General features: G+C 40.7%; 1 protein-coding gene across 1 annotated transcript in view; it reads left to right on the top strand.

Annotated features, from left to right (window-relative positions):
* MBOAT1 (membrane bound O-acyltransferase domain containing 1) overlaps positions 1-24,140 on the top strand; it is a 92,390-nt gene that overhangs the window by 56,378 nt on the left and 11,872 nt on the right. The window contains exons 5-9 of the mRNA XM_008528044.2: positions 10,894-10,949; positions 12,877-12,931; positions 14,432-14,615; positions 16,494-16,686; positions 21,654-21,757. Coding sequence (XP_008526266.2) covers positions 10,894-10,949; positions 12,877-12,931; positions 14,432-14,615; positions 16,494-16,686; positions 21,654-21,757 — 592 coding nt within the window. The remainder of the gene's footprint in view (positions 1-10,893; positions 10,950-12,876; positions 12,932-14,431; positions 14,616-16,493; positions 16,687-21,653; positions 21,758-24,140) is intronic.

The following is a 24,140-nucleotide window of genomic DNA, read 5'->3' as shown; positions in this document are numbered from 1 at the left end:
CTTTGACTTCAGCCCAAAGTAGATTATTACCTGTTTCTCAGTTGTATCATCCTTTTAGGCCACAAAGCGTATATTCATCCATTCGTTTCTGCAACAGTTTTTGAGTCTCCAGTATCCTGGGCACAGTGCCAGGTGCCAGAGACACTGCATTTGAGCAGCAGGAAGGGTATTCCAGGCACAGAGATGTCAGACAGGTGCCTGTGAAGGTCCCAGAAAGCCACCTCCCTTTCTGTTACCACTCACATCCCTGTGTCACCAGGTCCTATCAGGTCGGCAGCCTGGCTGTCGCTGGACTCCATCCGTTGCTCTGCATGCCCACTGCCACCACCCTGGACCACCACATGTCTGCAACTTTCCTAGCTGGCCGTCCATCTTTCCACCCAGCCCCTTCTCCAGTCTCTGGTCTCTATACCAACCAGAAGCAGGTTCTAAAATATCAAGCAGATGAGGAGCTGGCCCTGCCTCATCGCCTGCCACCTCCTGCTCCCGTGGTGCACTGCAGATGGCAGCAATGCCGAAAAGTTTATGGTGCCCATGCATGCTAGGTTATTTCATGTCTCTGTGCCTGTGCCTTGCTCATTCGCCTGATCAGAAGGCCCTGTACCATCCTTGTCTATATGGAAATCTCTTCCTTCATTTTCTAAAACTCAGCTCAAAGATCACCGCTTTACAAAGCTTTCTCTAATTGCCACCCCCTCCCTCCCCATCCCCTTCCTCCACATCAAATTAGTCACTGCATTGTGGACCTTGCACCTGGCTTTTAAGGGCTGGTGCTGGCCAGAGAGACCGTGGTGCACAGAGTGTTTGTAGTGGGCAGGCAGGGGCACTTCTGCTTTCATCCTTTGATTTGTACGCTTATCCTATGACATACGTGTTTATTCCCAAACTTGTTCATTCTGGTTTGTACCTATATATAAGCTGATTATATATGAATGTGAAAGGAGATTGAGGAGAACCTAAATTTAGGTTGGGTCCTTTGGACAGCCACCAAAGCAAGTTTAGCATGTTAAAAGTGATAGCTGTTGAATTAAATGGGGGTGGGAATGCTGAAAGGATTTGCGGGAAGATTATAAAAATTAAGGATTCTGTACTCAGATTGTTTTGCAAGCATCTTTACTTGCTTTTACCTCCTTAGTCCATGGTAGAGGAAATAACTCTGAAGAGAGTGGATGGGGTTTGTGTAAGAGAGATGCCATCATTCAGCAGATCCCCACTCCAAGGAAAGGCTTTAGTCCTACATCAAAAGTTTTGTTCATTCATTAGACACTGATTGAGAACCCTGTAAATTCCGGGCATGGTTATAAGAGACAGACGTGGGCAAAGACTGCAGAATGAATGCATAGTTATCTATTTCAAGTTTGTATAAAAGGTTCAAATGTGAGCATATCATTGTATACTGGGTTGATTCGTGTTCCCCCAAATGCATGTCCACCTGGAATCTCAGAATATGCCCTTATTTGGAAATAGGATCTTTGCAGATGTAATTAGTTAAGATGAGGACATACTAGATTAAGGGGGACCCTAAATTCATTATGACTGGTGTCCTTATAAGGCCATGAGAGACACAGACATGCGCATAGAGACACAGGGAGAGAACAGCCCATGTGAAGATGGAGGCAGAGATAAGAGTGGTGCAACTACAAGCCAAGGAACTCCAAGAATTGCTGTCAGCCGCAGGAAGCTAGGAAGAAGCAGGGAACAGATTCTCCCTCTGAGCCTCTAGAAGGAAGCAATTCCGCCAACACCTTGATTTTGGACTCCTAGCCTCCAAAATTGTGAGACAGTGTTTCTGGTTTTAAGCCACCCAATTTGTGGTAATCCCTTACAATAACTCTAGGAAACGAATATGCAATTTTTTATGATTGCTTATGTTTGGTGAACTAACAACTGTTGCCTTCTTCTGATCGTGCAGGATGAGTGCCTCTACTGCCCGTGTTTCTCCCTGCTCTTGTCACACCTCCTCTGCTGTTGATTTTATTCATAAAACCATAAAGTCTTGAATGATTGTTACATCATTTTTAGTATAACCAGAATTGTAGGAAGTTAACAAAAGGAAAAAATAAAGGGCCTTTGCGGAAAACAGCAATGTGCTTGTGGAATGTGGTGGATTTGGGTTTTGACAGCAAGGGAGGATGAAAATCAGTTCCTGTCAACTTTACTTTCAGCAATGTTATCACAATACATTTCCTCAAGGGATGGTTGTTCTCTGGCAGTTTTTGTATCTTCTTGTATTAAGAAATTCTGACATTACACACAAAACCACAGAATGTTTGAACTAGAAAGGACGCTGTTAATAGGGAAAGGATACAAAGAAAATATGTCTGCTACCTATAAATGGCATGCGATTTAGTTCTCTTAATTGCTCAGTGGAAATACTATCCAGTTCTTGGGGAGTGTGTGTGTTTTTTTTTTTTTTTTTTTTAACTATAGAGCATTATTAAGCAGCACTATTTTTTCCCTAGCATCATAAGTGCACAGTGCCTTACTGACATAAATCCATCTTCTTGGATAATGTCAGTAAACATAAACGGAGAAGTACCGGCCAACCTGAAATTGACAAGATTTTTTTTTAAAGATTTTATTTTTTCCTTTTTCTCCCCAAAGCCCCCCGGTACATAGTTGTGTATTCTTCGTTGTGGGTTCTTCTAGTTGTGGCATGTGGGACACTGCCTCAGCGTGGTCTGATGAGCAGTGCCATGTCCGCGCCCAGGATTCGAACTAACGAAACACTGGGCCGCCTGCAGCGGAGCGCGCGAACTTAACCACTCGGCCACGGGGCCAGCCCCGACAAGATGTTTTAAATCACAAATTGTCAATTAGAGAGATTCTTTGCCAATGTCTGTTCTCATTATGCTTGCAAGCAACTGCCAGTTATCCTTCAGAATGGAATTTAACATTACTATTTTTTTCAGTTTAAAAATCTTATTTAGGATTTTGTTGAAGAATAAAGTTTTGAAGTTGAACCTGGCGTTTTAAAGCAGCCTGATGTGGTAGCTCTTCTCTTTTGACATGCGTCCACGTCTAAGTGCAGAGCATCCCGTATTACCCCTTTAGAATAAGAGCACAGACAGGCGTTGAATGGGATTGGATTAGATTAGTGTTAGTGTCAAACAACATATATATGTTTTTAATTTTGGAGAACACACAAACTTGTACTTTAGATTATTCTGGGGTTTGAAATTTTATTTATTCTGAAAGTAATCAAGTTTCCATGAGCTGGATTGGTATTAATGGTGAGAATAACACACAAGATACACTTTTATTAGTGTAGCTAATACAGTTTATATCAATACATGTAGTAGCGAATGTCCTCTGTGATTTCTCTGTGAATGTGGGCTATTAAAAATACTGGAACATTTACTGTTCCCCTAGGGGAGGCTCAACAATGGCTTGTAATAAAGCTGGTACTTGATTCCTTTTAGGTTTGTGGCAGTGAACTAATTCTCTTTTGCTCACAGAAGAATGCAAATCGAGTTTTCTTCTGACAGAAACAGCAAGAAGCACCCTTATTTCCTTTTCGCAGGCCAGGCCAGATTCAGGCAGATAATTACTCTCCTGTTATGTTGACAGTTTGAGGTGCCCATGTGTTTTTAACGTTATGAAATGAGAACTTTTATACACTGCTAGTGGGAGTAGAAATTGGTACAACTCTTCTAGAAGGCAATTTAGCCATAAATTTCAAGCAAGAATTTTTTAAAACTTCTTACCCTAGAATAGGATAAATTCCTAGGAATTGAATTACCTTGAGGAAACCTGATTTGTTCATAAGCTTGTTCAACTGTTGTCAATAATAGTGAAAAACTGGAAGCATCCTAAATGATCCCAAAGAGGTGAATGATTAAATGAAATTAAATGAAATATGCTTCCATTGAAAATGATGTCTTCAAGAAGTGTTTGATGACACTGGAAAATGCTTATAATGTAATGGAAAATCAAAACCACAAAACAAATATGTGTATTAAGATTCCATTTTTATGAATGTGCGCATGCATAGGAAAAAAGAGTGGAAGGAAATACTCAAAACGCTAAGACAGTGATTCTGTTGGGGGGGGTCTTTATTGGTGATTTTAATAATTATTTTATTCTGTCATATGATTATAATAATAAGGGGAAATTCTAAATGTTATTTAAATATATTTGCATTCGTATTACGGTGAACTGCAGCCTACGCAAGCAGAGCCGTAGCCGTTTGTGTTCCATGGTACTCTGTTGGGGCATAATAGAAATATCACGTGCCCACAGCCCTTGCGAGTGGTGGAGATCATTTGTCCTTTTGTACCATAGGAAACATTTCCTTCTGTTGGTTTATGACATCCTGCTCACTCCACTGACCAGCCCAGTATTCAAATCATTGGGTTCTATAATGTGGAATAAAGAAGAGATATTTGCAAAAAGATTTCAAGATTGCTTATGTCATATTTATCCTTCAGGCTGCTGCCAGCTTTTCAGTAATTAGCACAATCCCTTGGAATTTAATTGCGAGGAGATGAGTATAAGTTATACCAGGTCTATTTGGTGGGCTCCTGTTAAAATGGGGAACTGATTGTTGTTGAGTGTCAAATTATAGAGATTAAATCTTTGAAAAGATTAATGGAAAGAGTAAAAACCCATTCTACTCTGACTGACCTCTGGATGGTTCTGAAAAGATACTGGTGAACTCTAAATTATGTCTAGGAGTTCCCACTGCTTTCAGTTGAAGCCTGATGGAACTGTGTTTTTTCTTTGCTATGACTCCTGGAGTCCCTTATTTTCTTCCCCCATGCTTGCATAGTTGGTAGGAGTTTGGAAACATGACACTAACATTGTAATATCATCATCCTGCTCTTCAGTTATCCAGGGAGCAGGGGGTCCCAGAGGGGCAGATGCAACGGGGAGGTGAGGAAGTACTGCCTGAGCCTTCTCTGTCCCTCCGCTGCTGGGTCCAGGCTACGGGTTGCACAGTTCGCACTGTTATCTTGGTGCCCCTGGTTGTTGTGTGACATGGCAGGCCCGGCCTAGGTTGCAGCTGATTGGAAGTCTGTTATGATGGTATTCTCCCACCCTGCCAAACTTCTTGCTTGTCTGTCTCATTGCTTTCCTAGTCTGTAAGTATTACAAGTGGATTTTTATTATAAACAAAGAAGTAATAAAAATCTAAAGTAGAACTTTATGGATATAGAATTACCTGTTGAAGAGAGTAAGACCCTTGAATGTCAGATCTGGCTTGATGCTGGCCAGCCAGCTGCGTGATTGGTTGGCTCTTTTGACACCTTTAACTGATGACTGCGTCATCGCATTCTTCCATCCTAGCTTTACCAGGACAGAGAACTTAACCACCTTAGGTCCAAAGATTAAGGTAAAATTGGTAGGCTTTATTGGAATATTGCTCAAAACTGAGTTTCTTTTTAATGTTTTAGAGATAGGTTATTTTTTGTTGGGAATTGATATGAGAAGTGGAAATAGATGAATGGACACCACTGCTGGTAAATTGCCCAGAGTCTGTATCAGAAGGCATTGAGGGTGTGTGTGTGTATATGTGTGTGTGTTTGTGTGTGTGTCTGTGTGTGTGTGTAGAGGGGAGTGGGGACTGGCATTGTTCTTTCTTTTTACTCTAAATACATCTCCATCTGCCTATTTTCCCGTATTTGTTTCTTCTTATATTTCTTTATCCCAATTAGATTAATAATCGTAGATTCAGGGAGGAAAAATTGGTTTTCTTTGGCTTTTTTTTTTCCAATCATGAAAAAAATTCATAGGATGATAGAGGAGTGGCCCTGCCTCAACCAGGCTGGATGCACACCTTGATTTCATATTGGTCAGAAGGTTCCCATGGATTCAAGGGCAGGGCCTATGACTGACGAGTGTGTGCAAATCCAAGGACAGGGCACACTTCTCAGGGGGTGGAAAATCTGAGTACAGCTCAAGTCCTAAGGCCTCATTGTCTTGAGGATGTTCTTTGGCTGCACCAAGGAGCCTTTTTGTGTCCTTCCTGTGCTTGGAGTATGTGCTTGTGTACGCTGGGTTTTGCATTTTTGCAAAAAGAAAGCTTGAGTTCCAATCACAAAACAGCAAACATGTCTTAGATTAAGTTATGTTTTGATTGAAATGCAGCATGGATGGTCTTTGAGTTTTATCTTAAGGCAGTAACTCTAGGGATTTGACTCTCAAATCTAAGGAACTTGTGCAGTCTAAACTTGGCATCTGATCTATCCATAAGTTTAACTGGAAAAGTGTTCAGAGAGGAATTCCTCTGAGTAAGAACATACGGTGCACTTCCTTACACCCATAGAAAAGTTAGAAGTTTTCTAACTCTGTTTCCTTTTAGTGAACAGGTTCTAGTTCTAGTTTGTGGATTTTAGATCTAGTTTTTCACAAGTTATCAGAACACTGTGTTTTATAAACCCATGATCAGTTGTGTGAGTTGTTTCTTATTTAAGTTGCTAGAAGCTTCTTCGGATATTTAAAACAGAAGCAATATATTGTTGAAAGTATAGTCTGGATGATGTATAACAATATTTGATCCATAGCTTCTTATTTTTATTCCCAAGAAAAGGGAACATTTTTTTTCTAAAGAGTGACAACAATATGGTTTTTACATAGACCCAATGGTGCAGATTTCATATTGAATAATTATTTATTGACATTGATCTAGAAATTTAATATTATGTATTGCATTAGTCTGGGTTCTCTGAGGAGCAGAAACCAAGATGGGAACAGAAGTGTAAAAGATTTGTTGGGTGAAATGCCTGTGAGGGAAACCGTGGAGGCAACTGGATGAGGCTGGGAGGGCAATCGGATTGAAATGCACATCTGATCCCTGAGCAAAGAGAGAGGGAAGGAAGGAAGAGAGGTCTTGGACTGCAGTGCAAGTCTAAGAAAGTTTTGGCAGGTTCAATGAGAAGTCCTTGAGCTAAAATTCCTGGGCCAGAGGAGCACTGTGCCTTGAGTGGAGGGGCCTGCCTGGGTACCCACCCTGCTGTGCTCATCATTGGCTAGGAGCAGCCTCAAGGGGACGTGGGCTCAGCATGAACAAGGTGGCAGTGGAATCAGAGGGTGCAGCTGGAGCCAGTCAGTTTTGCTTCCACAGCAGCCGATCTGAAAGGCTCATTTTCATGGCCACCGCATATGTGAATATTTGACTACCAAATGCTTTGCTGAAAGCATGTGCCTAATTAGGGAATACATTAAATCTAACCCCGATAAAGGAAGACAAATGCTGTATTTCTATAGAGACAGAAAGGTAGGCTAATTCCATGGCACATTTTCTTTACTGATATATATATCAATTTGTTAGGCCCTTTAAAAATGAAGTTCTGAATTAAATTGAATGTAGGAACTTACTTGGGCTGCAAATTGCATAGTCACCAGAGTATGCCTCAGATTTAAAAAATTTTTTTACTGGGATTTGTGTAAGGAAGGCTGGAAGTTTAGGTCCTATTCCTTATTCCTAGGACTTTCAATCTTGCAGGGAAAAAAAAAGACAAAAGCCTTTGGAAAGATAACGGTTGTGCTTTGAAAGTCCTATTTGGAAACTACGTTGAACGTGACAATTAGAATGAGTCCTTTCAAGTAGAACAGCCCTCAGCATCTGTCATACGTTCTATGTCAGAGGTCTTATTGAATATCAAGAAGGGGAGCTGCAAAGTTATGTTATTCTCTAAGACCAGTTTGGCTTTGATGTAGCCCTCATCACTAAGATCCAAACCTCCGTGTTCTGGAAGAGCAGTTACTTTTTTCACTATAAAAGAGCATAGTCAAAATCATTGTTAGCTATGAGCATGTCTTATTGCCCTAGAATGACTGCCAAGGTGGTTCCCTTGTTTGTCATCCCCACTTCTCACCAGTCCTGGCAGAGCATAGTTGCCCTTCCCTTCTGCAGTCAGACTCCTTTCCCCTTCTCTTAGCCTCACACACAGTATTAGGAATCTTGTTTCAAATATTAGCCATTGGGCTTTTGCAAGTAAAATATAAAGTTGGGCACAGGTGTGAAGATTTCAAAGGGCATTTGTTGGTACTTTTTAAAAGATGGCTGATCTTATTAGTTGATATTGATAGTTTAAAATATCACATGTGCTTTTTTTTTTTTTTTGGTGAGGAAGATTGGCCCTGAGCTAACATCTGTTGCCAATCTTCCTCTTTTTGCTGGAGGAAGATTATTGCTGAGCTAACATCTGTGCCAGTCTTCCTCTATTTTGTATGTAGGACGCCGCCACAGCATGGCTTGATGAGTGGTATGTACGTCCATGCCCGGGGTCCAAACCCATGAACCCCGGATGGCTGAGGTGGAATGTGAGAACTTAACCACTGACCCCACATGCTTATTATTTTAAAGAGGTGGAAAATAGGAATGAGAATGAGAGGAATTAAAGAGGAAAATGGACTCAGAGAAGTGGCTGAGTGCAGTTGACACACATCAGACTTGGCCTAAAGATGATTTGTGTCTGATCCCATCCTCCCACACACCTGGGCCTGGCCTGAGCTCAGGGCACAGAGACTGTATGGAATCCCATGGTCATCCCAGGGATGCTGCCAAAGGTCACTGATCTAAACCTTAGCTGTCTGTGTAAATGAGCCATCAGTCGATAGGGATCAGAGACAGGAAATTCAGTAAGAAGCCACAAGAATCAGAGATCAGTCTAGGCTAAGAAGGTTTGAAAGAAAGTATGGTAGTTAGAGCAATGGGATTTTATTTTCTTGTTAGGCAGGAATAGGGCTATTAAAGGTACTAAACTAGGGTAGATGATTGGAAAACAGGTACCATGTTTTTTATTGCAGCTTTATTGAGATATAATTCACTTGCCATACAAGTCATCCATTTAAAGTATACAATTCATTGGCTTTTAGCATATTCACAGAGGGGAATTACAGAGGACAACCACCACCACAATTAATTTCACGATATTTTCATCATCCCCAAAAGAAACCAGTGTGCATTAGCCATCACTTCTCATTTCCTCCCAATTCCCCAAGCCTTAGGCAGCCAGCAATCTACTTCATTTCTCTATGGATTTGCTTATTTTAGACATTTCATATAAATTGAATCATACAATATGTGGCCTTTTGTCTCTTGCTTCTTAGCATAATGTTTTTAAAAGGTCCATCTGTGTTATAGCATGTATTGTACTTCATTCTTTTTATTGCTGAATAGTATTCTCTTGTATGGACACACTACATTTTATTTATCCATTCATCAGTTGATGGATGTTTGGGTTGTTTTCTTATGGGTTATTATGAATACTGTTGCAGTGAACATGTATGTACCAGTTTTTGTGTAGACATATTTTTATTTCTCATGGGTATATACCTAGGAGTGGAATTGCTTTGTCATATGGTAACTCTGTGTTTAAACTCTTGAGAAACGGCAGACTATTTCTAAAGTGGCTTCACCACTTAATATTCCCACCAGCAATGTGTGTATGTCCACCTCCTGGCCAACACCTACTATTCTTTGTCTTTTTGATCCTAGCCATCTTAGTTCTTGTGAAGTGGGATCTCATTGTGGTTTTGATTTGCATTTCTCTGATGGCTGATTACTGTTGAGCGTCTTTTCATGTGCTTATTTGTCATTTGTATATCTTTTTTAGAGAAATGTCCATTCAGATCTTTTGCCCATTTTTAAATTGGGTTGTCTTTATTATTGAGTTGTAAGAGTTCTTTATATATTCTAATACAAGTCCCTTATCAGACATATGATTTGCATATATTTTCACGCATTCTGTGAAATATCTTTTCGCTTTCTTGATGATGTGTGTCCTTTGAAGCACAAAAGTTTTGTTTTTTTTTTTTAAAGATTTTATTTTTCCTTTTTTCTCCCCAAAGACCCCTGGTACAAAGTTGCGTATTTTTAGTTGTGAGTCCTTCTAGTTGTGGCATGTGGGATGACACCTCAGCATGGCTTGATGAGCAGTGCCGTGTCCATGCCCAGGATCCGAACTGGTAAAACCCTGGGCCACCAAAGTGGAGCGCGCCAACTTAACCACTTGGCCACGGGGCCGGCCCCAAAAGTTTTAAGTTTTAATGATAACCATTTAATCTATTTTTTCCTTCTGTTACTTGTGCTTTTGGTGTTACATCTAAGAAACCACTGCCAAGTCTAAGGTCATGAAGATTTATGCCTGTGTTTTCTTCTAAGAGTTTTATAGTTTTAGCTTTTATATTAGGTCTTTGATCCATTTTGAATTACTTTTTGTGTTTCTTTTCATGTGGATATCTAGTTGTACCATAACCATTTGTCAAAAAGACTATTCTTGCCCCCACTGAATTATCTTGGCACCCTTGTTGTACATGGGTGCTACTTCTTAGGCAAGTTTTTATTTGATGGCTTTTTTTTCAAATTAAGATTGGTGTTATGTTTTGGTCACTAAATGGTTTATTTACAGGCAGCTGCATTTTACAGATTTTTACACTTTTACTATGTGTGCATGGAAGAATTGCCTTTAATAGGACAAAGCTTATTAGAGCATCTTAGGATGAAGAAGTATATACATCTATCCAGGTGGACCCCGGACACTGGATTAGGTATCTCCAAAACCCGTGCTGCTTACCCTTTGATATGCATTCAGATTCCCTAGAGATCTTTTTAAAATGCCGATTCTCATTTTCTGGGTTTGGAATGGAGGGTAAGATTCTGCATTTCCAACAGGCTCCAGGCGATGCTGATGATGCTGGTCCTGGAACTTGCTCTTTGAGCAACAGCGCAAGAGGGACATTCTAGTGTGATCTTGTGCAATGTTGTTATATTTACTTATTTAAAGTGATTTGAAAGGGAAATAAAAATTGCTTGTTTTGAATTCACTGTTTTTGTATTTTATTTAATAATCTTCAAGATGAAAAGCTACCATGCAGAGAAATAGAGTAAAACTTTCTTTCAGTGGCACTTTCATTAATCTTGACTATTTTCTATCTTCCTTTTAGGCCTCTGATGATTGTCACTCAGAAGATCATAGCCTTGGCATTCCAAGTTCACGATGGTGAGAAAAAGCACCCTCCTTTCAGTTCTAAAAGTGACCCTGACATTCAGAGGTCTTCCTTTATCCTATATCCACACTCCAAAGTTTAGACAAGTGCTGGCAGATCCTGCTATCTCCGGCCTCTTTAATCACAACCTTTTACCCTCCCAGCTATTATTTACCATTTCCTTGCTGAATCCCTCGTCTAAATTTGCAGAATTATTTGCTTTGAGAACAGTGGGTTTTTCTATTAACCTTTACAATGTTTTAAATTTAAGTTAATTTATGATACTCTCTGCCCTTCGTTTCCAAATCTGTTAAGAAGACATGGCATCCTTTTTCTTTGGTTTAATCTCTGAGAAGCTCACGAAGTAATATAAAGAGTAAAAACAGCATTGGCTGGTTAACAGTTTTTTAATGCTAGTTTTTTTCTTTTGCTTGGAAAATCATCTAAGGAGATTAGCCTGACTATAAAAAGCTGGGAGAAGGAAGAATCTTCTGTTTGTATAAAACTGAACGTTTTCTTCTCTCAGGCCCTTCCTGAAAATGGCCAGAACGTGTGATTTCCACTGTTAAAGCTGGGTTCCAGGAAAGGAGGATGGTACTTTCAGCCAGGCGGAAGATGGCAATATGGGTTTAAGAGGCGCCAGGTGCCATTAGTAAAAGTATCTTCTGCAGATTTTTACTGTTCTGGCAAACGCTTTCTGACTGTTGAAACTTCTTTAGGTGTTGACAGGTTGAGCAGATTGATAATCTCGGCTAGCTACCTTGTTTTTCCCTAAAGCTTGAGAACTGCTTGAATTTCATTTTGACCCTGTGTATTCCTAGTTCATACTTGGTGATTTGGTCATTCTGTAGAGAACTGGGTAACACCAAGGATGGAGTCTTTCCGGGGTGGCCAAGAATCCTGGTTGGCCCAGAACTGAGAGGTTGCCCCAAACCTGAGACTTCCAGTGCCCAAATTGCTAAAGTCCCCGACAAACTAGGGTGAGTCGGTCACCCTCTTTGTACCTGAAAATCCTCTTGGTAGTGGTTTTAAACCAATAGCTAAAATCAGCGTAATTTCTGGGATTGCCAGAGATGTCCTATTTGATCTCAGAAAAAAGTGAGTGTAATTTTTAACACAGCTTCTTGGTTTTGTTTTGTTTTTTTATACATAGGCTTTTTGCCTAAATTTACTTTTTAAAGGATTCTCAGTTTACCCTGTTTTCTGGAACATCCCTTATGCGGCAAAATGTTTATTTGCTTTTTCCCTTTTTTCTTGTGTGTGGCAAGAACAAGTAAATTCGAGAAACACTCCGCCTTCTCTTAGGCATGTTTTTGAGTAGCCTTTGTGATTGGCAAAAATAATAAGTCTTAGCTGAATATACCGTTTTAAAGTCGACTTCTGTTGCTTATAAGATGACACTTAAATTTCTTTGACTATAAGTTAACATATAAATTTTGTAGGAAGCACAGATGTGATTCGGTTGGGAGTTTTTCTGGCATAGATGCGTTTTAAAAGAAGAAAAATCTCCTGATTAATTTTTTTGTGTTTTTGCTGCATTCAGGGTTACATTTCCTGTTTTTTGGAAGAGGGAAGTCTCCTATTCTTTTCCCCATTACATTCCACACCCATGTTTTCAGCTTGTACCAGGTGTCTGCACCCAGCATAATCAGACCGGTATTTAAGGTGCTGCAGGCTGCAAAGGCAGGCTTCTCTCTCTCATGTAGCAACAGAAACAGATGCAGCGTGGTCAGGAGTGTAGGCGACGTGGAGGGTTCTCTGGGATCCGTGTCATACTGTGCAAATTAAATAGGAGCAACCCCTGAATTCTGTCCTTTTCATAAGAACCTATAGAGACTTTTTATAAATCACTTTTTTCAAATGAGTTTTATAAGCCTCTTCTAGGATTAGTTATCTCCTTCACTTCAAACGCCTTATTTCTAAATTTTCTCCTTTTCGTAGGATTAGGTCGAAGAGCTGAAGACCTCTCTGTGGAGCAACATCGACTTGCTGTAAAGTAAGTGAAGGTTAACAATACATTCTCGAGCCCTTTGTGTATCAGTATCTAGACCTCCTCCTGATTTTGTTATATCTACATCTTCACTCCATTATATGGATGTAATATTGTTTATTTAACGAATCTGCTATTGCTGGACACTTGGGTTGTCTACCACTCTTTGGCTTTTAGAAATGGTAAGCGATGAATAACCTTGTCCATAGGTCATTTTAAGTGGGGTTGGGTATAGCTGTAGGATAGAGTCCTAGAAGTGGGATTGCTAGGCCAAAGAGTAAATGGATCTGTAATTTGTTAGTTTTGCAGGATGATTCTTCTCTGGAGGTGTGTCTATTCCAGAATTATTTTTATTGGGCATATATCTGGGGGTCCTCAAGAAACAGTTAATTATCAATGCATATCAGTGGGATTAAACACTGGCGTGAAAAAAGATAAGAAGAAGGGCTGGAGAGATAAATATGGGCTGGGAATAGCAGGAAGACGGAAGACCGAAGGCGGACTTCGACCAGTATTGGTGTGCAGCTGAAAGGCGGGTGGGTGATGGAGAGGAAGGGAGGCTATGTAAAATAGGGGAATAACATTGATCTATGGGACTGGAAATGGCATGTGGAGTAGCACATCGGGGAGGGTTTGCCAGCCATGGTGGAGGGTTCCTACTGGAGGGGTTTAGGAGATAAATGGCGTAAGGAGGGTTGGGTGGTAAAGAGATTGAGTGCTTCGTTCCTTCATTAAGGAATTAGGACTTGGAAGCAATGGAAAAGCATTGGAAGAGTCTAATGAATCAAGTTCTTTGCTAAGCATTATGGGGGTGTAAAGGCCACAGGGCGTAATTCCAGTGACTGCTTAACAACGGCATTTTAGGAAGCCGTTCCCCACAGTGCTATCCTGCTAGAGGAGCACGCCTCCTAAAATGCCATTAAAACGTTACACAGAACTAGTCTCTACAGGATTTTTTTCCTGCTACCTCTCTTGTCTGTTCAGGACCTCGTGCCTGGATGCCAAAGCCAACTAGACTTAGAGCGGTAGTTTTGTGTGGCCTCTTCAAGTGGAAACTGGTTCCACCCATCATTTGTTTTGTGTTTATTTTGGCAGTTGGAAGGGAGTTTTCCTATTTCAAAGCATCAGCTAACATGAGGTCAGGTTCCCACCCTGCCTTATGTTTATTACCTTCGTTTTCTCTTGTAGACAGATGAGGTTTATGAGAAAGAGCTTTTGCCAGCTTCAGAGTTGCCTTTGCCCTCCACCCCGCTCTCGGTGCTTGTATCGGTGATTGGCCAGCAGAGGGCGCCACGGAGTGCTGCGCCTTCTCAAAGCCACTCGCCCACCTTGTTATCTTTCCCAGAAGATCTCTCTCTTAGGCGTATTTTTAAAGAAACAGGGCAAGGAAAGATCACATCACGTTTAATAATCTACAAAGACAACACCTGTGTTTACAATTTGCTTATTTGCAAATATGAAAGAAAAATCAAAGGCTTGTCAATTTTTTACTTTTTATTTTCACAGAGTAAAACCCTCTTTTTTGGAATACTTAAGCTACCTTCTCAACTTCATGAGTGTCATAGCTGGCCCTTGTAACAATTTCAAGGACTATGTAGACTTCATTGAGGGGAGACATATACACATGAAGTTGCTGGAAGTGAACTGGAAGCAAAAAGGTTTCCACAGCCTGCCAGAGCCTTCTCCCATGGTAAGTTTCTAGTGCCAAGTATTTACCCAGAGGTCCAGAAAACGAGTTTTTCTGCCAGAGCTGACTCTCACTAATAATTGTTCTAATTAAAAAGCCAAACAGTTTACCAGAAAGCTTGGCCAATGGCTTTTTTCCCCATTTGTTTAAAATACCAGTATTGGTATTTATTTGCAGCAGCTCTCTGTGTTGGAGCAAGAGATGTTTATTTCACAGAGCTCATTGGCTGGGAATATTACAGAAATTGATCCCTTAGTCAGCCAGCCAATCTTCAGTGCCTACAATGTACTCAGCACTGTGCTAGTTAACACATTCAAATTTATGAGTGTTTTGTCTTTATGAAGAGAAATTAATATACAGCCAAAGGATAGTATGTCATCAGAGGTGGACGAGAATCAATGAGCTTTTTATGGTAGAGCCTGCTGATTGCAAGGGAAAACAGTTTTATGCTGGCATGCCCAAAGCTTGGTTTTATTGACTTTGAGAGAGTTTAAGATGGTTTTTTGAAATCATATTTTAATTTTAATCTGAATTTTATTAATCTCAAATTAGATAAAATTAGGATAATTTATTCAGCTTTAAAGATATGCTAAATTTACTCAGATCAAATATCCTGTATTTAAGGGAAATTTGTAGTTAATTGAAGGAACGGGGAAAATTGGAAAAGGGAGAAAATGAGGATAATTTAAATATTTCAGAAATGCTGGTTAAAGTCCAGACCAAATTAATTATTTGAAAATTTAAGTGATTTGTTAATTAAGCATGAATTTTCAGATAGTTCTGACACAGTCGTGTCCTCAACACTTTGTGGTTAGTCAACTGTCTCAGCTCCAGCTGCTTTATTGAAACGATCTGGGAGTGAAGTCGCCATGGTTAGAGACATCAAAGTAACCACAGGTGTTTGTAGTCAGTGTGTGTCACAGTGGTGCTTTTGTGTTTCACGTTCTTTTATTTAGAAAATAATTTTATCACAGAGTCTTAACCTCAGTCTCCAAGAAGACTCTAGTGCACAGAGAAAATGAAGTGGTGAGGCCGCGTTTTGGCTAAAGACACATTAATGGGAGGGGACTGGCAGCCACGACCTGGTGTGTCCCCAGTGGTGGTGTCATAATTGTGGCCAAGAGTGGTGAGCACTTAACTGGGAGCGAGACACTGTTCTCAGTACCTTGTAAATATTCATTCACTTAAACCCCTAGCTACTATGTGAGGGAGGTGCTGTTGTTATCCCCATATTACAAATAAATGGAGCCTGTTTTTATAAAGCTGGGGACTGTAATTCTGTTGATGTTACGTGACATTCCCTAGAATGGCAGGGAAACTGGGCAAGATTGCTCCTTCCAGAGGTATTTAAAATGTCAGAGCAGACTACGTGTAAGTTACTCTGGAAGGCGTTCGAAAGCTTTCCATTACCTACCGGCATCCTGGTTCAGGCATTTAATCACTTTGATCCTTCCTAACTAAGCCTCTGTCCTCGCCGGTGATTCAAACCCATTTCCTTGGCTCTGCTGGCTACAGAAGTGGAAGGCAGTGGTTCTTTCTTTCCGAAGGAAGATTGCCGCTCTGTAATGTCATCTATTTCTCTTGTGTTTTGGATAATAAAACCACCTACCCTTTGTAGGTAGAATTTCCTGGTACGAGTTTTCTTCCATTTTAGATACATTCAGTCCTCAAGTGTCAGAGGTCTATTCTGCATCTAAATATAGTATATCTGCTGATCATCCAATTCGTGTCGCGAGGAACTATGCCTGCTGCCCCTCCTTCTGGGGAATGTTGTCAAAACAGCTATTGCAATAGCTTTGTTCTCAATGTGCCCCTGCCAAAATGGTTTTCCTCAGCCCAGAATCTTCTGAACGGTTACGCTGATCTTTTCCTCGTTTTCAGGGAGCTGTCATACACAAGTTGTGCATGACCTTGGTGTCTCTCCTTTTGTTTTTGACACTCACGACGACCTTCCCTGTCACCTGCCTGGTCGACGACTGGTTTGTTCACAAAGCAAACTTTCTGACTCGACTCTGCTATCTATATGTTGTCATGCAGGCCTCAAAGCCCAAGTATTACTTTGCCTGGACATTAGGTAAGTTTGATGGAGTGGCCCTAAAGGAAGGAGGAAAAAAATGGTACTCCCTTTGATGGCTTACCCAGAACAACATTTTGGATCACCTAATCTAAAAAAGTCTAATACATACTGGAAGACAGTTGAGCCAGTATCCTTTTTCCCTTCCCAGCATAGCATTCTTCTCTCCTGCCATCCATAAACCCAGTCACCTGTAATAAAGAGAAAAGTAATCCTGGCTGTTGTTTAAACCCAATGTTATTAACAGATGTCAAAACTTGGAAGCTTCTGTTTCCACCATTCAAACTTGGCCATTTAGTGCAGTGGAAAGTTAGGGAAAAATTCCAGGCCAGCCCAGTGGCGCAGTGGTTAAGTTTGCATGTTCCACTTCGGGCGGCCCGGGGTTTACCGGTTCGGATCCCGGGTGCAGACATGGCACCGCTTGGCAAGCCATGCTGTGACAGGTGTCCCACATATAAAGTAGAGGAAGATGGGCATGGATGTTAGCTCAGGGCCAGTCTTCCTCAGCAAAAAGAGGAGGATTGGCAGCAGATGTTAGCTCAGGGCTAATCTTCCTCAAAAAAAAAAAACAAGAAAAAAAGTAAGTTAGGGAAAAATTCCAGAATGATCTGGCTTTCTTGTCATTTTTCTGGATTGTACATCATAGAGGATACAGACTGAATTAATTTTATCAACACACATGCTAATGTAGGTTACATTTTTTTGTTAAGAAATTGTTCGTTAAGCTTTATGCCTTAGAAAGAAGCTGACTTCAAGTGATTTTCCTTCTTTTTTAGGGTTGAAAGTTCAACTTCATTTGGTTTTATCACACTTTTTTTTTTTTCCTGGGAGGTAATTTAGTCAATATTAAGCTTTTATCTCTTTCCTTTCAAACAATTTTAGACTGGAAAAGTTTAAAGCTTTACTAAAATGAGCAATAAACCCTTTATTTACTTCCCAGGAGTGGTAAAGGGTTTGGACCGTTTCACATTGGGAACCCTTTCAAGAACGGAAGTTTAACATCTCAGCTGGAAGGAACGTGGGGCTTGATGTCAGCGAGCAGGGACTCAGCTTATTGAGTCAAATAGATGATGAAACTCAGTTCCTCGTGCTTAGCCCATATTCTGTGAGTGAGGCTGTAGCATTTAATTGAGTTCCTCTTCTCTCATTTCATGCTTCAGGCTTTTAGCCTCAAATTGAAGTTTACAGCTATTAAATTATTTTTCTCATTTATTACATTTTTTATTGTGGTAAAATATATGTAACATAAAATTTACCGTTTTAACCATCTCTAGTGTACAATTTAGTGGCATTAAGTTCTTTCACACTGTTGTGCAACCATCACTACTATCTATCTCCAGAACTTTATCCATCACTCCAAACAGAAACCCTATTCATTAAACAAAGTAATAAGTCCTCATTCCTCCCTCCCCTCAGCTCCTGGTCCAGTTATTTTTAAAGGTCAAAATGTTCAGGGATAAGTTCAGTCCAATGCAGCATTTATGTAATACTTGGCCAGTGATCTGACTTAGAGCTTTTTAAAATTGGCAGTGTGGGAAATTTGTTTCTGTGTAGTTTAATTCAAGGGGTTTTCGTTGAGTACCAGGTTCTGTGCTATGAGGAATTCAAAGGTAAGATATCTTCTCTACCCTCAAGATTGGTACACTCTGTGGGAACACAGACGTGCACCCGCACCAGGCAATATGCATTGAGAGCTGTCCCAGAGGTAGGAAGACAGAGGAGATCTCGATGCATATGGACTGGTCATTGGGGGAGGCTTCAGAAGTCTCTCTCATTCCTTTTTCTGCAGTTGTGTTATTATTGGAAAATGATAATTTCTTTAGTAGGTAGGTCTGATACCAACTACGGTTTGAACCTACTTGGAACACCAGGCTTATTTTTCTATGTGAAATGGTATTTTCACTGTGCTCTAACCTGTGTGTGTATGTGTTTTTAAGAGAGAATCTCTCACTCCCTTTACTACCTTCTACTTGCTCACTCATCCTCCTTTTCTCTTTCCCTCTCCCTACCCTTCCTGCTCCCATATTCTGTATCCCAGGGCTTGTGGGCTGGCTCCTGGACTAAATCAGTTCCCGATTTAAGGAGGAAAGAATGGCCATTCCGTGGCCTGATAGGGAAAGTCTAACACGAGGTGGGTTGTGCTGGTGGGGCTCTGGCTGGGGAGGGGGTGACAGGGAAGAGGGGGTGTCTGGCATCGTTCTGCCCTTTTACCCCAGATAATCTGGAGTATGGAAGGAACCCTTTCTGTGGATAGCTTTCTCTGTGGACTTAGCTCTTTTTCTTTTCTTTTTCCCCCCTTTATCTTTTTTGGTAGCTCCAGTAGAAACACTTCATTAATTTGTATGGCCTCAATTTGAAATTTGTTACCGCTTAGATTTCATGGGCTGGTGTGACATTAACCTTTGTATTATTTATGAATAAAGAAGCAGTTAATAGTATAACAGGGAACATTTAAACTGCTTAACCAAATAATTGTTTTATCCAGCTCCTTAAAACATCATTTACATATAATTGATGTACTAATTATACATGATTATAAATTTAATCCTTAAAGCCGGGCTCTTGATGAATCTCAGCTTAGCTGCACTGTGTTAGCCTAGTTCTAGTTACTGTTTATATTGAAATAATACAGCTATTTTCTTTGGACTTAGTGTATAATTCTGGTTGTTTTTCCCCTACTAATTAGTGAGACTCAATGTTAGCCCAGGCTGTGTTCTAAGGATCACAAACTCCAAAATATGGGTGTCCAAATTAATTTATCCGTAATAATACAATACGGTGTACAATACGAGTAAAGCCAGTTTTGGACTGGTGAACTTAGAACCTCTAACTGTTCTAAGACAAAAGCAAGTCTTGGATAAACTGTAGTGGAATGTACAAAGGAGAGCAGGGAATTCTGACATCGTCTAAATGCACCAGTTCTGAGTCACCGCTTCTGGTCCTGCATCATTTATCTTTCAGAGTGGCTCCTAGCTGCTCGGACTGTGGAATCAGAGTTCTACTATTCAGATTCTGGCATTGTTTACCACCTGAGTGATCTTAATGTTGACATCACTAAGCCTCAGTCCCCTTAACAGCAAGATGGGGGCAATAATAATAATAATAATAATTAATAATAGCAACTGCTACCATTTCTTGAGTGCTAACTTGGGCTAGGCACTGTGCTATGCACTCTATACACACTTAATTTCGTTTAATCCTTTCACCATCCCTTTAAAATAGGTCCCATTGTCACATCCATTTTATACTCAAGGGAATAGGTTTCTAGAAGTTAGATAACTTTCCCAAGGCCATGAATTTGCTCTGTTGCTGAGTGGAGATAGGAACCCAGGGGATCTGCCTCCAGAGCCCGCCCTTAACTACCCTCTTCATACTGTTGTGAGCATTAAATGAGAAGTGTCTGTAGAATGCTCTATAGAATCCTGGAAAGATAGTAAGCATGCATGCACACACACAGATAGTTATCATTATTCTGTTTTTCTAGATCTGACCCAGATGTGCCAGATCAGAGGCTAGAGATGGAAGTAGGAATTTAGGGACTGCTATGCTGGTCCCAGCAAGGGCAGCCCAACCTGGTTTTTAATTGTCAACACAGACATCAGGGCCCCTCTTCTCTCAGTCTAGTTTCTCTTCTGTCATTCACAAATTTCTTCCCACACATTTAAAACTATTAGTTTTTTAACTGACACACCCTCGCTTTGTTCTTATTTTTCTTTTCCACCAAGTTTCTATCCAGTCGGCTTGGGAGAAAGACATAGCAGGACTTAGTACTTTTCATCCTTTCTTCTCTAAAAGAAACCAGATCATTTTACAGTGAAGCCAAGCCTAAGATAAGCAATATTAAATCACCACCTCTGCCAAAAGTAAATGAGACAAACACAGAACACGTTGTTTTTCTTTAGAGGAGCCTTTCAGAAGTCCATGTTGAGTTGGACTTGAACTCCTATAGAAACAGAAGGAATAGAGCTACAGGAAAGAAAGATTTATCTAAGATTTCCTCCAGATCTAAGACTTGAGGGTGTTGTGATTTAATTAGTTCGGTTAATTACATTTTTAAGAAAATATTCTGACAGAATTAGCTCAAAATAAGATAAATGAAAGGAGAAAATTGGCCTCTTGATCATCATCATCAAAATAAGTTGATTTCATCAGGTCTGTATTTGGTTACAGAAACGTTTCATTAAGGATTTGATTAGAAATGTAATACCACAGGGGGACATTTTCTTAGAGTTCAGTGATGTGAAATAAGGAGGGAGACAGGAGCTTTCAGACTGACTTTATGGGTAGGATGGGTTTGGTAATTGTGTCCAGGTGTGGCATCTGTGGCAGCTGGCCCTAAATTCACATCTCTAGCTCTGTTTTTTTCTTGTGTTCTTAACTTTCCTGACTGCATGTTGGCAGCCCCATCTGATGTCCTACTGACATGTCATGCTTAATATGTCCAGAGTGAGCTCCAATTTCTCTTTCAGAGCTGGTTCCCTCCTAACTTAATGCTGTCTAGCAGTTAATGTCCTGCCTTCTTTAATGACAGTTCTTGGACCGCTACTGAGACCCCTGTTTCTTCTGGTCTCTGCTTCTGAGCTTAGATGTATTTTTACCTTGTTCTCTTTCTCCCCTTCTATCAAATGGTCACTAAATCCTCCTTATTGCTTTCCTTTGGTTCTTCATTTCTCTTTTTTCTCATTTTGCATTCTATGAGCATCTAGTGCCTTTCTCTTACTTAGCAGGTGCTCACTAAATGGTAGTGAATGAGTAAAGATGAATGAATAAAAATTGAGGCCACTCAAGAGCCAAAAATGTTTTCTCTGATTCATAACAGTAGCAGGTCCTTTAGATTTTTTTGGTTTCTTTACCAAGGAAGCTACTGTGTATCTCTTGATCTTAAAGCTAGACAGACATTTAGTATCTTTTAAGGCAACAATGTGACTTTTGTTCCATATCCTAATGTGTTGTTTTAAAAACCATAGCGGATGCAGTGAATAATGCAGCTGGCTTTGGGTTCAGCGGAGTGGATAAGAATGGAAATTTCTCTTGGGATCTACTTTCTAACCTAAACATCTGGAAAATTGAGGTGAGTCTACCATGCTTTTGCATCAAGCTTCCATAGTGAGTAAAGCAAGTGGTTTGCTTGGAGCGTGGGATCCATGGACGTTTGTCATCAGTGTCCAAAGAAAAGCTACTATCAGGGAATGCCATGTCTAGCAGCCTCCTGGACATTTTGCGTCTTGGAATTTTTTTCCTCCTTGTTTTTTTAAAGATACCTACTTTCTTGATAGTTTTAATGGTTCAAGGAATAATGACACACACAAGTCTGAAAAAGAGCCAGGAAAATCTTTTTGCTGTTTATATTCCTGTTCTTTCAACTAGAAAGTACAGATGTCATTTTCTCTTGTTCACGTTCTACTTTGTTTGGTCGAGAACGCAGACTGGAAGCCCCTGTATTTAGATTTTAATATTGCAGGTGTTCTCTGTGGTTTCTTTGGACGCATTTATAATCCATTTCCTTTTAGGGAGAATTGTCAAGGCACCCAGCTTTTAGGCCACTAGAATCGGTGTGTTTTTTCTGTGTCTTCTTTCTTCCACAATTATCGACCACAATCCTTGATGTGTCTTCCTCATCAGAGGTGGTTTCTTTGGAGCCACATCACTCTTGGTTTCCTTGGCACTGTCAGCACTTGGAGCTGATAGGAATGCCAGGTCTTAGACCCTTTTCTCCTTGTAGCTGGATGGGAGTAAGGACATGATTCTCAACATACAGAAGTCTTGGTTCTCTAACCAGGTGACTCCAGTTTGCTACAGGTTTCGGTTTTCCACCCATCCCAGGGCAGGCAGAGTGCCATTGGAGAGTTTGGGCAGAGGGGGATGTATCTGTAAAGCAGGAAACAGGGATGTGGAGACTGACCACCTGCCACCCACATTAGGTGGACACTAGGCCACAGGGGACATGGGGGGCGCCCTTCTCCTTCTTGATGCCTGAGGCTTCTCTTTATCTTAAGTAGACAAGCTCCAGCCTTCAGAACAACCTTTCTAAGTTTGGGGAAGGCAGTGTAGATAATCTGCAAGCTTCTCTTTCCTACGTGGATGATGTCAGTGAGAGTCCAAGTGTATTATGACTTTCCTGCCTTTTCCCACTAAAATTCTTCTCTCTCTCAAAACTCTTGGACCACTGCTGGCTGCCTTGGAGCGCAGTGGGTAATTGTCCTTCAGAGTGGCTCTCCTTGATCCTTGGCTGCCCACAGTCCACTGAGCTATATACACCAAAAGACTGACTTCTTTCACTGTGGGCATGTGTTCAGGGTAAAGGACTAAGTTATTAAATGTTTATTATAAAAGAAAAGGAGAAGGAGAAAGTTTATATTTTCTTCTTCTTTTTTTTTTTTTTTCGCTTGAGGAAGATTCGTTCTGAACTAACATCTGTGCCAGTATTCCTCTCTTTTATATGTGGGTCGCCGCTGCCACAGCATGGCTGACAAGTGGTGTAGGTCCTTGCCTGGGATCTGAACCCACAAACCTGGGCCGCTGAAGCAGAGCTTGCCAAACTTAACCACTATGCCATGGGGCCAGAAAGTTTGTATTTTCAGTGGAGTTGATATACAGCAAAGAACTAAAGAACTCCAAGGAAGTTTGATTTAGTTAAGGTACCTTGAGCTGTGCATATAGCATTTTATTAGTCAGAGAAGACAAGGATAATTAAAACTCCTTAGGGTTTTGAAATAAAAACTCATAATGCAAAATCTGTCTGGGGGCCAGGTTGGTGACATAGTAGTTAAGTTCATGCACTCTGCTTTGGCAGCCTGGGGTTTGCCAGTTCGGATCCCTGGGGTGGACCTATGCACCATATCACCATGCTGTGGTGGCATCCCACATACAAAACAGAGGAAGATTGGCACAGCTGTTAGCTCAGGGCCAATCTTCCTCACACACACACACAAAAAGAAAACAAAAAGAAAAAGAAAAATCTGTCTGTCTACCTACCCACCTACCTACCTACCTGTCTTCTCTCTCCTTTCCTCCCTCTCTGCCTTCCTTTTAAACATACTGCATTAGGCCAGTGTACAGCTTCCTAAGATTTTCTTATGGTTGAAACAGAAAAAAGTGGCACTTGTACTTCCCACCTTTGTTAGGAATTCTGGTTCTTGAGTGTTGGCTTCATGCTATGTGCCACCAGCCTTTGAAAAGACTTTTTTTTGAGTGAGAAAACCCGATTGATGGCTTCTTTTGGAATCTCTCCTCCTCAGTGGTTAATTTACCTGCGTCTTTGCCAGTTGGGTGATATTTCTTTGTTTCCTTTTCTGCACGGTGACTCCTTCATGCATAAAATGTCTTACTATTCTAGATACAATAGGAAGCATTTGAACCCGTGCAGCCGTTTGTAGAATAACCCCACAAGACTGACCTAGTTTATAGATGGCCGCCTAGTGAAAAGATGACAGTTACATTCAAGCTGTCTCCAA

The sequence above is a fragment of the Equus przewalskii genome, chromosome 19 (assembly GCF_037783145.1).
Source record: "Equus przewalskii isolate Varuska chromosome 19, EquPr2, whole genome shotgun sequence".
In the NCBI taxonomy this organism is placed as follows: domain Eukaryota; kingdom Metazoa; phylum Chordata; class Mammalia; order Perissodactyla; family Equidae; genus Equus; species Equus przewalskii.
The sequence above is the reverse complement of the archived record's forward strand: the minus strand, read 5'-3'. Positions and strand labels throughout refer to the sequence as shown.